The sequence below is a fragment of the Elephantulus edwardii genome, unplaced genomic scaffold (genome assembly GCF_000299155.1).
Source record: "Elephantulus edwardii isolate Elephantulus edwardi_28Jun2011 unplaced genomic scaffold, EleEdw1.0 scaffold00082, whole genome shotgun sequence".
Classification (NCBI taxonomy): Eukaryota; Metazoa; Chordata; class Mammalia; order Macroscelidea; family Macroscelididae; genus Elephantulus; species Elephantulus edwardii.
Genome location: NW_006399832.1, coordinates 5,396,968 through 5,409,866, shown reverse-complemented (window position 1 = coordinate 5,409,866; position 12,899 = coordinate 5,396,968). Strand labels below are relative to the sequence as shown.

At 38.3% G+C, this 12,899-nt stretch overlaps 1 protein-coding gene across 1 annotated transcript in view; it reads right to left on the bottom strand.

The window, feature by feature from the left end:
• LOC102843550 (cardiomyopathy-associated protein 5-like) overlaps positions 1-12,899 on the bottom strand; it is a 148,979-nt gene that overhangs the window by 40,848 nt on the left and 95,232 nt on the right. The window contains exons 7-9 of the mRNA XM_006889884.1: positions 12,340-12,489; positions 8,942-9,088; positions 7,923-8,070 (exon numbers count right to left, since the gene is read on the bottom strand). Of these exons, the coding sequence (XP_006889946.1) occupies positions 7,923-8,070; positions 8,942-9,088; positions 12,340-12,489 (445 nt within the window). The remainder of the gene's footprint in view (positions 1-7,922; positions 8,071-8,941; positions 9,089-12,339; positions 12,490-12,899) is intronic.

The following is a 12,899-nucleotide window of genomic DNA, read 5'->3' as shown; positions in this document are numbered from 1 at the left end:
AGGGACTGTTGGCATTGTTGAGTAGAGGTGATCAAATTTTTAGATCTTTTGTTTTATTTATCAATTTTACTGCCAGAGTAGTCATTCAGAGCTGACATTTTAGAGACTGAGTTATATAGCTTATGGTTAAATAGTTAATGTTCTGCAGGATATATTCCTAAAGGTGGTTGTAAGAACAAGGTACTATCTTTCACAAAGTTGAATTTTCCATCCCTCTTGGGCCTTTAAGCTAGAATCAAAAGGGATGCAAAGGAATTTTGCAATTCTGGGCTTCTGAAATCAGTTTGCTGATACAAACCTGATGTGTAAGATATTGAGCTTTGTATTGGATTTTATTTTCAGATGGTCTAATGTGGTGGGTCAGCAAGTACATAGGAAAGTAATTTTTGGCCCTTAAAGTTTTGCTTGCTTCAAGAAATTATCTATTGTTGGATTCATCAGTGATCTAGCAGTTGGAGAGTGAGCCTGGGCTGGAAGTTGGACAACACCATTGCACCTCTTGTTGTTGAAGGTCTTTCAGCACCTAATTAAAAACAACTTCGTCTTCAAGACAGCTCCAAGACAGAACTCGGCATGTGGAATTTCCCTTAATTTCTAAATTTGCTGGACTGTATCCATTCAAAAACAAAGGATCTTTGTATTATTCTACATTATAAACATTTCATCCAGACCCTCACATGTTTTTCTGAAATAAGGGAAAGATAAATGAATGAATTGGCAAAGTCTCAAAAATAACAGACTACTAAAAAGACTGGTTTTCATAAACTCAACTTTTGTGATAGTCAGTTTTTTTTCTACAAATGAAATGGTCACCTCTTTCTTAGACCTTGGAATGTATTATTAATATCAAATGGACCTTTTTCTTTTTAGGGTCCCAGTATGACCAAGGAAAGAGAAAACATCAATCAAAAATGTCTGAATGTATGGTTTACTTTCTGTAGATCTTTTTTTTATGACAGAAGGGGACTCAGGCTATCTACACAATAAGCCTGAGTTGTCTAGCTATTCAAGTCTGTGCAATGACATGAGTTTTAAAATTGATAGAAAGAATAAGACAAACCTGGGTTTGAATCTTGGATCCAAACTCTCTATCACTTGACATTGTTGTGATCTTGGTCAATCTTATTTAATGTTCTTCAAATTAAATCATTAAATGGAGGTCATTTTCCACCTCATAGGATTCTTGAAAGAGTTGAATGAGATTCATATATACATCAACAAGCAGTTGTATAAATCAACCTATGAAAAATTAGCCTTACGTATAAATCAGTTGTCTGAATAGCACAAGGAAACACTGCATGCTTTAAATCAGAAAAAAGTGTGTTTGGGGATTGTATTATTTCTTCATACCTATTGAATCTTTATGCCGAGAAAATCATTCGAGAACCTGAGCTATATAGAGTAGAACCTGAGCTATATAGAGTAGAATGCAGCATCAAGATTAGAGGAAGACTCATCACCACATGCCTTATGAAAGTAGCACAACCTTATTTATGAAAAAGGCTTGAATTACTAACTACAGAAGACCAAAGTTTTACATGTCAACATCAAGGAAACAAACATTTCTACTACTGGACCAAACGGGAGCTCTAGAGGCCAAGTGGTAAAAAATTAAGCTGCAGGTTCAGCACTACAATAAGATAAAGGTAAATAATCCAATAGAAAAATAGGCACAGGATATGAACAGACACTTCACCGAAGAAGACATTTCGATGGCTAACAAGTACATGAAGAAATGTTCAAAATCACTAGCTCTAAGGGAAATGCAAATTAAAACAACTATGAGATATCATCTCACCCCAGTCAAAATAGCAACATTTAACAGAACAGCAAGCAACAAATGCTGGCGAAGTTGTGGAGAAACTGGAACTCTTATTCACTGTTGGTGGAAGTGTAAAATGGTGCAACCACTGTGGAAGACAGTATGGCGCTTTCTCAAAAAGTTGCAAATAGAGATACCATTTGACCCAGCAATTCCACTACTGGGAATATATCCCAAAGAGACCATAACAGACATCCAAGCAGAGATATGCACACCCACGTTTATCATGGCTTTGTTCACAATAGCAAGGAGTTGGAAACAACCCAAGTGCTTATCAACAAAGGAATAGATAGAGAAGCTGTGGCATATTCACACAATGGAATACTATGCTGCATTGAAAAACAAGGAACTCGTGCAATATTATTCAAAATGGGTGACCCTGGAGGGCATTATGCTGAGTGAAATATCTCAGTCACAAAAGGACAAATACTACATGGTGCCACTGTTGTAAAACAGGACTGACCTTGGGGTTGGGGAGAGACTGAAAAAGATGGGTTCAATAATGTATACTGCACTGAAACAGATGAGGGAGAAAACTGTTTAAAAGGGATACGTGATGAGGTATTTTTGTCATGACAGGAGTCTAGAGTGAAGGCTACATGGTGGAGTGGACCTGGAGGAGGGTTTGTAAAACAATGAAAGAATTTGTCTTTTACTTTTCCAAGAAGGTAGTGTACTAGGGGAGGAGGGTTGGGAGGGGAGAAAAGTGCAACAATGAATGGGTGGAAATCCAAAGTCTCTGTAAATTTTTACTGAAATTACTAATAAATTTTAATAAAATTTTTTTAAAAAGGAAAATAAATTAAGCTGCAGGTTCAAAGGAGCACAGTTTGAATCCATCAGTTGCTCCATGGGATAAAGATGGGCAGTCTTCTCCTGTGTGATTCACTGCTTCTGAAGACCCAGTGGAGGGTCAGCTATGAGTCGGCTGTAACTCACTGGCACACAGAAACAGCCATCTTTGACCAATAGACAACATCATGATAAGTGGAGAAAAGATTGAAATTGTCAATTATTTCATTTTCCTTGGGTCCACAATCAGCATGCATGGTAACACCAATCAAGACATCAAAAGATGTGCTGCATTGGGCAAATCTGTTGTCAAAGACCACTTTAAAATGATGAAGAGTTAATGTCCCTTTAAAAGCTAAGGTGTACCTAAACCAAGCCAGGGTATTTTCAATAGCTTCCTATGCATCTGAAAGTTGGACAATGAAAAAGGATGATACAAGAAGAATTGACACTTTTGAATTGTGATGTTGGAGAATAGCACTGAACAGTTCATGGATGGAAAAAAGAAGAAACAAATCTGTCTTGGAGGAAGTGTGATCAGCATGTTTCTGAGAGGCAAGGAGGGTGAAACCTCATCTCATACTTTTGCCGATGTTGTTGGGAGAAGATGGTCCTTGGAAAAAGACAACATCCTGGGAAAGAGAATCAGGGGTTGGCGGGGAGGAAGATCTTCAACAAGATGGGTTGACACAGTGACTATAACATTGGGCTGGAGCATATCAGAGACCCTGAGGAAGCTACAGGAAAGAGCAAGATTGCAATCTGCTCTTAGGTCACTAGGAGTCATGGCATCTAACAATAACAACAACTAATTATATTTGGCAAAGTATTTGACATGAAGGCCCTTAATGAACACAAATTTTCTTTCTGTTGCTACTTTTTATTTTTATTTCTTTCTTTATTTTTGTCTCCCTGTGGCCATAGTTATGAAACGGTATCATATTTCCTTCAGTGAGGTGAGGACTAGGGGTCGGCATTTTCACAACTCCACTGATTTAAGTGTCCAACTGTGGTGATGCTGCATACGCAAACGTCATCTGGAGATTACGAGATAACAAGGGAGAGTGACGTAAGAGCACTCCTAAACAGTTTGCCTCCCTGATGGTAGTAAATGGTGGAATAAAGGGGCTTGAGGCTTGGGCAGTACTGACAAGAGTATTTTCATAGTATCAAAGATTCTTCACAGCAAAAGGTCCAGGCCTCCCCTAAGTAACATTAATCAGAGGATGGTGTCTTCGGAGTTGATGATTGACTACAAATGACAAAGTTAGTACTCTGGAAAGGTCATAGCAATTCAGAACTACATACATGGAGCACAGTTTTATTCTCACATGCATGTGGATGCCATGAATTGAAAATCACTCAGAGGTTACTAGTATTTTGTTTTATGTTTGGGCTTTGAAATATGCCAATACTGGGTTTTAACTCTGCAATCATTAGCTTAGGAACCCTCTTGATGTATCTGTTTTCTGTCTGAGTTCATATGAAGATTAAATGAGGCAATGTATATAACACACTTAAGATGTCAATTAAACAAACAAACAAAAACTCACCAATCCCATCCCACTCATGGCAACCATCCATTTGATTTCAGGCTGTACATCTTTTCAGAAGATAGCCTCATCTTCCTCCTAAAGAGCACCTGGTGAATTCTGATCATCAACTTCTTTGTTAATGGTCCAATACATAACACACACTGACCTTTTCCCATGCCTATTCAATCTGTATGCTGGGCAAATTATTCAAGTAGCTGCACTATATAAAGAAGAATGTGGCAACAGGATTGGAGAAAGACTCATCAACAACTTGCCTTAAGGAAGATGGAGCAGCCTTGCTTGCAGAAAGTGATGAGAACTTGAAACACTTGCTGCAGAAGATCAAAGACTACAGCCTTCAATATGGATTCCATCTCAACATTGAGAAAGCAATCCCCACTACTGGACAAATAGACAGCATCATGATAAATGGAGAAAAGCTTCAAATTATCAACAATTTTATTTTCCTTGGATCCACAATCACCACACATAGTAGCAGCAGTGTAGAGATAAAAAAAAAAGATGCTGTGTTGGGCAAATCTTCTGTCAAAGATCCTTTTAAAGTGCTAAAGAGCAATAATGTTTGTGTGAAAACTAAGATGTGCCTGACCCAAGCCATGCTATTTTCAATAGCTTCCTAGGCATCTGAAAATTGGGCAATGAATAAGTAAATCCAAAGGAGAAGCATGCCTTTGAACTTTGCTGTTGGCGAAGAGAATTGAACTTCCCACAGACTGGCGAAAGAACAAACAAATCTATCTTGGAAGAAGTACAAGCAGGGTGTCCCTTATAGGCAAGAATGGTGAAGCTTCACCTCACATGCTTTGGGTGTGCTGTCAGGAAGGACGAGTCTTTGGAAAAGGACATCATCTTTCTGGGCAAAGTAGAGAATCAGTTAACGAAATGAAGCCTCTTCACGAGGTAGATTGACACAGTGACTGAAACAAGGGACTTGAGTATGGCTGAGGTTGTGAAGATGGGACAGGATCGGGCAAGGTTTTGATAGGTTGTTTACAGTGTCACTGTGCGTTGCAGTCCACTCAATGACACCTAACAACAAGAAGTCAGCACCTTATATATATTCAGTAAAACTCTGTTATTTTCACTCTTACCCTTTTCTTGTGCTCTAAACAGACCAGAGTTTCATTCTCAGCAATTACCACATTATCAAAAATGTTGCTCCTTGTACATTTACTGTGTTCGCACTCCTGTCTCCACCCATACACACCCAGCCTAACATAAATTCACCCTTTGATCATTATCTGTGAAGCTTGTCTTCACATACTTGAAAGAAATCCTAATTATTGCTCAGTCACATGAAACTTCACATCATAAATAAATAGCTGTTGACTGATTCATGATGATGATAATCAGAAGTTTAAATAGTACATGTTATTAAGAAACTGTCTAATTTCACGCAATTATTCCCAAGTCCCATAACCTACCAAGATAGTTTATCTTGGTAAACTTGGTTTTAGAAATCTACACCACATCCATCAAGTGGATCACAGCATTCAGGGAAAAATGACAACAGGATCCCTGGGGAATGGGAATGCAGCACAGGACTCAGCTAAAACCAAGCAAAGGGAAAGAAAAAAGAGCACTGCGGCCTGTGGTGTTGAGGCTCACAAGGTTGCCATCCAACCCTGCCACATCAGAGAGGCCATTAGACGCTATGGCCACAAGATTGGCCCCCTTGCCCCATTCACAAGCGCCTACCTACCACAAGAATGGGATGGCTTTTCGGGCCTGCTGATGCAACCCGGGACTACAACAATGGGAAAAACCATGTTGTGTTAAGGTGATTCCTTCTCCCCCCTGAAGACCAAATAAAATACAAGTTTGCCTTAAAAAAAAATCTACACCACAATAAGATAAAGGTAAACAATCCAATTGAAAAATGGGTACAGAATATGAACAGACACTTCACCAAAGAAGACATTCAGATGGCCAACAAGCACACGAAGAAATGTTCAAAATCCCTAGCTTTAAGAGAGATACAAATCAAAACAACTATGAGATACCGTCTCGCCTCAGTCAGAATTGCAAAATTTAACAGAACAGCAAGCAACAAATGCTGGCAAGGTTGTGGAGAAACTGGAACTCTTATTCATTGTTGGTGGAAGTGTAAAATGGTGCAACCACTGTGGAAGGTGGTGTGGCGCTTTCTCAAAAAGTTGCAAATAGAGATACCATTTGACCCAGCAATTCCACTACTGGGAATATATCCCAAAGAGACCATAACAGACATCCAAGCAGAGATATGCACACCCATGTTTATCATGGCTTTGTTCACAATAGCAAGGAGTTGGAAACAACCCAAGTGCCTATCAACAAACGAATGGATAGAGAAGCTGTGGTATATTCACACAATGGAATACTATGTTGCATTGAAAAACAAGGAACTCGTGCAATATTATTCAAAATGGGTGAGCCTGGAGGACATTATACTGAGTGAAATATCTCAGTTACAAAGGGACAAATACTGCATAGTGCCACTGTTGTGAAATAGGACTGACTTCGGGGTTGGAGAGAGACTGAGAAAGTTGGGATAAATAATGTATAACGCATTGAAACAGATGAGGGAGAAAACTGTTTAAAAAGAGATATGTGATTAGGTATTATTGTCATGACAGGAGTCCACAATGAAGGCTGCATAGTGGAGTGGACCTGGGGGGAGGGATTGTATAACAATGAAAGAATTTTTCTTTTACTTTTCAAAGAGAAGAGTGAACTGAGGGGGCAGCGTGGGCAGGGAGAAAAGTGCAACAGTGAATGAATGGAAATCCAAGGTCTCTGTAAATTTTCATTAAAATTAACTAAAAAAGTGATTAAAAAATAAAAAAATTTAAAAATCTGAAAACATTATCTATCAAAGTACGAATATTAATCATCAACTCAAGTCAACTCATTAATGTCAGAGCTGACTCATAACTGACCCTGCAGCAGGTTTTGAGAGGCTGTAACCTACATGTTACATCTGCCCATCTTTATCCTGCAGAGTAGCTGGTAGATTTGAACCACTAGTCTTTGGGATGGCAGAGCAACTCTTTACTCACTAACTCACCAGAGCTCTTTGTATTAGTCATAGTGATATGAATAGTCATTATGGAGCCTGAAGTTGTTTTATTAACATGAGGTCAGAGGTTCAGAGGACCAACAACCAAGCAAGAACTCACTGGCTGATGACCTTTCATTGATACATTTTGGCTTCATAATTTTAGTGAAGGCGTTTCCTCTTTTGATTCTCCTGTTAAGAATCTGTCTAGATTCTCCATTCTCTTGGAGAAACAAGAGTATATTTGTGACATTTGCAATTAGTTTCTTCATATTACCAACAAATCAGAGACATTCAGATTTACATGATACATAAGCTCACTATTAGGTTCCTGAGATAGGTGGTACCTATTTTGATATAACTAGTAAAAAAAGACATAAAAACATGCATAAATTCTGTCTAATGACTCAAGTTAAATATACCTCAGAAAGTGTTCAATCTTATTAAAATGTGCATACATTTTTCTTTCAAGTCTGTTATTATTCAGCATCCTATCACGTGTTCTCATTACACGCTTAGAGTTCATTGATGAATAGTGCTGAAGCTGCAAATGAAGTTAACAGCTTCGTAAGCTCAGCAGCATTTTAGAGAACTTCTCTCCTGCAATGAGCATAGGTGTAGAGATTATCTTAGAGTCCTGACATCCAGTCTTACATCTCTTGGAGCACTGACTCTGAGTGGGATTCCCCACTCAGTGGAGACAGGCCCTTCTTACCTGAGACCCTCACCCTCGGGAGAGTGCTGTCTGCAGTACTCTAGCGTGTAGGTCTCTGTGGCCTCTGGGTTGGCTGGTCGCCACCGGATGGTAGCTGTATTCCAACATACAGTGCAGTCTTCCGTGCGGATTCCAGGGGTGGAGGGGGCTACAGAAAGAGAATCAAGTCAATATCGGTGAAGCAACACCAGCTCTGCTTCCCTGGTACCCTGAGAAGAGGGTCTGGATGTGGTTTTCACGTCTAACTTTAATTAAAATACATTCATAGTTGAAAATGCCAAAGACACAAAAATTTATGTAGTGAAAAATTTCATTTTCATCCCTGTCTTCCACACTACCCAAACCTCATCCATCCCTATACAGATAGCATCTACTATTAATTTCTTATAAATCCTACCAGTATTTCTTTACACATATACAACACACAAAAACAGAGATTCTCATTCCCTACCCTTTACCCAAAAATATCAAGGATCTAGTCCTAAACAGGTGCTCAGTAAACATCTACTTTAAAGACAAAGGAGAAAGAAAAAATGGCAAGAATGCATCATTTCTTGCTTTGAAACATTTCTAATTACCTAAAAAGCAATGTGGCCTTAATTTATGCATTTTTAAAAAAAGGTGTAGGACTTTTGCTTCAATTATCTGTGAAGAGATCTTAATATGCCAATTCCCACTAATCCTTTAAGAGGTTTAGTTCAGACATCAGTTTTAGACACCATAGTTCCTGGGTGTGACCTGGTCCCAGGCATTCTCAAGTACCCCTTAGTGCTCTCAAACTAACCTGTGTATATCTGAATTACAGCCTTCCCTACCAATCAATGTTCCATGATCTTCTGTTTGTCTGTCTATCCACTTGACTGTGAGCTTTCTTAGAACACCATCCCAGTCTTCTCCACTGTTGTTGCCCCAAGATACCATAGAATATTCAGCACATTATTCAGCTACTTAAATAGATACTTATTGGTTGACCTCAAGAGTCTGTGAAAAATTTAATGTGTTCCCTAACACCCCCTTACCTGTCCTGAAAATTGCCCTTTCGCTGGGAAGGCTACATCCAGTGAAGTTCACAGCCATTACCCACACTTGGTAACATCGGTCGGGCTCCAAATCTTCGAAAATGCAGTAGCTTTCTTTCACTGTCACTCTGTACTCTTCCACCAATTCTAGCATAAAACACACAATCATAAAATGTATAGTATCTCCCAAAGTTAATTAAAAGCTGTAGTTGGGAGCAGGAGGGAATGTGGTCTACATGTATTTAAACTCAAGCTGATGTACTCTCAGAGATATTGTGTGATAGCTAGCACTTTGGAAGAGTTCTGGTCTCTATAGTGTTGGGCTACTAATCCTGAGGTGGGGCCTCTTTAGTGGTTCAAATCCACAGCTGCTCCTTTGGAGAAAAGTGGGCAATCAGCTGTTGTGTCAGTTCTGATTCCACAGCAATAAAGGGGTTTTGGAAAGTGACAGCATTCTGGAAAGGAATATTTAGAGTGGCAAATATTACTTGTGACCACTTAACAGAAAAGAAAATCATATTAGTAAAATTCTAAGCTTCATCTACCATAATCAGTGTAATCTATTTCAGTAGCAAATGTTAAAATCACAGAATTTATTCTAGCTTAAGTCTCAGTAATGTATTTTTAAAGACTTAAGAAGTAATACCAGTATTTCAAGAAAGTGACACAATCCCCTATTTCTAAACTTAAGCTGTTCCAAACCATTTCTACACATTAATAAACCATTTTAAGACTCAGTATGATTTTCCAGTAATCCTTGGATGGCACAAATGGTCAAGCATTCAACTATACACCAAAAAGTTGGCAGTTCACTCTCGCCCAGAGGCCTCTCAAAATAAGAGCCCTGTGACATTTTGAAAAACCACAATTATGAAACTCTTGCGGAATTCTAAGCTGAAGTACTGGGAGTCACGACAGTTCAGAATCAACCTGTAGGCCACTGGTTTCCTCAAGTTTCAAATCTTCTTTTGTCTCATGAATGATCAAATTCTTTCAACTAAAGACTTTCACAATTATAAATATTGTTGTTATTGTTGTGTACTGTTGAGTTACAACTGACTCATAGCAGTCGCTCCAGCAGGTTTATGGAGGTAGTAAATTGTATGGGAGATTATCCATCTTTCGCCTGTGGAGTTACTATAGATTTGACTGTGTGCCTTTGGACTGATAGTGCAACTTCTTACCACTAAGTCACCAAGGCTCATTAATTATGTTATTGTTGTTAGGGTTGTTGCTGTTGTTATTGTGTGCCATAGAGTCAAAACTAATCCATAGCTGATTCTCCAGAGGGTTTTCAGAGGCATTGAATCCCACTGGAGGATATTGTCTATCCTTCTCTTATGGAGCGGCTGGTGGATTTGAACGTCATGCTTTTCAGATTGCAGTACAACTTCTTACCACAAGGCCACCAGAGCTCCCTTACCTAATTAGATATGCTTAAATATAATTTGATAGGTCAAAACTTACTTTATGACAAAATTTTGTTTAATCAAAACATTTTCCTTTTTAAACTTCTTAAATTACTTTACTTTCCATATTGTAAAAGTAAATGTCACTGAGTATCATTTTAAAAACATAGTGCTTTGGGTTAATCTGATTTTCTTACTGAAATTTTCTTTCCTGTAAAAGAATTATTTTCTTTATTAAATTAACCTGCCTTCTTTTCCATTGTCCTCCTATGTTATTCTTGACTGTCACAACCTTAAAACTCAAGCTGCTTCCTTTCAAAGGAAAGTTAGCATCTCTGTGGGTTAGCATGATCTATTCAATTGTCTCTTCTCCCAGGGAGCTTCACTTTCTGGAAAATGAATTCCATTTCTAAAATGCCATAGGATTTGCACATGGAGAAAACAAAACAAATCTCCTTACAGCACAGAAATGGTGGCTGTAGTTTTCAAGAGAATCATTCCTGTAAGTGAAGCACTAATATCCACAAGCTCTTCCCAACAACATACTTAACACTCAACATAAGTGGCTGGAGACTGTTGGCAAATAGCAAAGTATCATATTGTGCACAATCAGGTTACTTGTTAGTCAGCAGAATTCAAGGTACTGAAAGAGCAAGATACTTCAGAATAGGTGGGAGTGAGACTGAAGAACTACAAGAAATAAATAGGTTATTAAAAGTTATTAAAAGGTGTCTTGGATAGCCAAGACGTTTGATCACGTAGCTAGAGTAAATGAGAAATATACAGAAGGAATAAGTAGAGTAACAAAACACATGCACTGCCTCTGAAAACCGCTAAGGGGTCAGCTTGAGTTGGTTCCATCCCCATGGTACTCAACAATAACAACACCGTCAACCTTACATTATACCTAAAGTTGCTTTTTAAAAATCTTTTTAAACTATTTTGTGTCATCTTGAAAGACTTAAATACCAATAACAATTAAATGTATTAAAATTCATCCCTATGACATACTAGGTTCTTGAGTTTTGCAATAAACTGTCGATCCTGCCATATGTGGTTTCCAAAGTGTGTCTGTCTTCAGCAAAACAATGCAGAATGCCAGCACTTTCTGATCTGACTCATCAGGAAGTACAGCCTCAAACTGTTTTGACTTCAGGCTCAATTATAAAGACATGCCATCCGTTCAAGATACTGAAAAACATTTTCACATCCATCCACACATTAAGTTGGGAAATGGAATTAACCTTTATGGTTGGCTGCTGTTGTTGTTTTGTACCTTTGAGTTGAATTCAACCCATAGCTGACCCTTTGGCAGGTTTTTAAAAGCAGTAAATTGTATGGGAGGAGACTGCCTATCTTTCACCCACAGAGCAACTGGAGGATTAGAACCAAGTGACTTCAGAATTGTAGCACAGTTTCTTACCACTAGGCCATCATAATGCCCTTTATTTTTGGCTTATAGCTTTTATTAGAGGTGGATCAGAGAAACCGCCAATCATAATATGCAATGTTGCACTTACATTAAAATTTTTGTAGCAAACACTGTCCTTTAAATAGCTTTTCCTATCTACAAGTGGAACACTTTAAATTCTTTTTTTAGACCTCAGAGTTGGTTAAAACTTTGTCCTCTCTGAAACTCTAGTTAATATGTTATCTCCATTCTGAAAATGAGAATCCCTTAACAGCCCTTGTTATCTTAAGAATTCAAAGCTAGATGTGAATCTCGATTACAAGATGAATGTTGACAATTCTGGTAGTATTTCTGAGGTATTGTTTTATTTGAACCTGATTTCCCAATTTTGCTTATGTGTCATGTCATCACATATGGGGTTATTTTTACTTGGTTGTTTGATTGTATTTGGTGTCCATAAAAGCTTAATGGGAACAGTCATTGTATATAAACATACTTAAATACTTTACATTAAAATGTGTGAATACAAATACATGTAAGCAACCGTTCATTTATTTCTATACAAATCATGCTCCTACCATTTACTTCCTGGTCATCTTGTGGTTCCTCCATGCAGTAAACCTGGAAGGAGTCGATAACATCTTCCTTATTCATGCTCCAATAAACTGCAATGGTCGTGCTCGTGGCAGAATTCGGTTCCTGAGGTTCTAATCGAGGCGGCTGTGGGACTGGAATATAAGCAAAAGTTATTACAGTAACATTGGTTTTACTCAATTCTTTCTCTGTAAAAGTCACTTCGGCTTGCTGAAAAAAGTTCCAACAAATCCAAAATCTGTGGAGTTACCGCTGAGACAGCTCCAATGATTCCAACATCCTTCAGTTCCAGTTTTATTCCTTGGGGACAACAACTGTTATCGCTGAGTAAAGATCTTTCCAGAATCCTTTCTATTCATTTGTACATATATACAAACAATATACACAGAAATAAACAAAAATACATTCTGAAATGAGAGTGATAATGTTGTTGTTGTTGTTGTTATGTGCCATCGAGTCACCTGCGACTCATAGCGACCCTATGTACAACAGCCCTAAATTCCGCTCTGTCCTGTGCCAATCGCACTGTCTCCAACACTCCCAT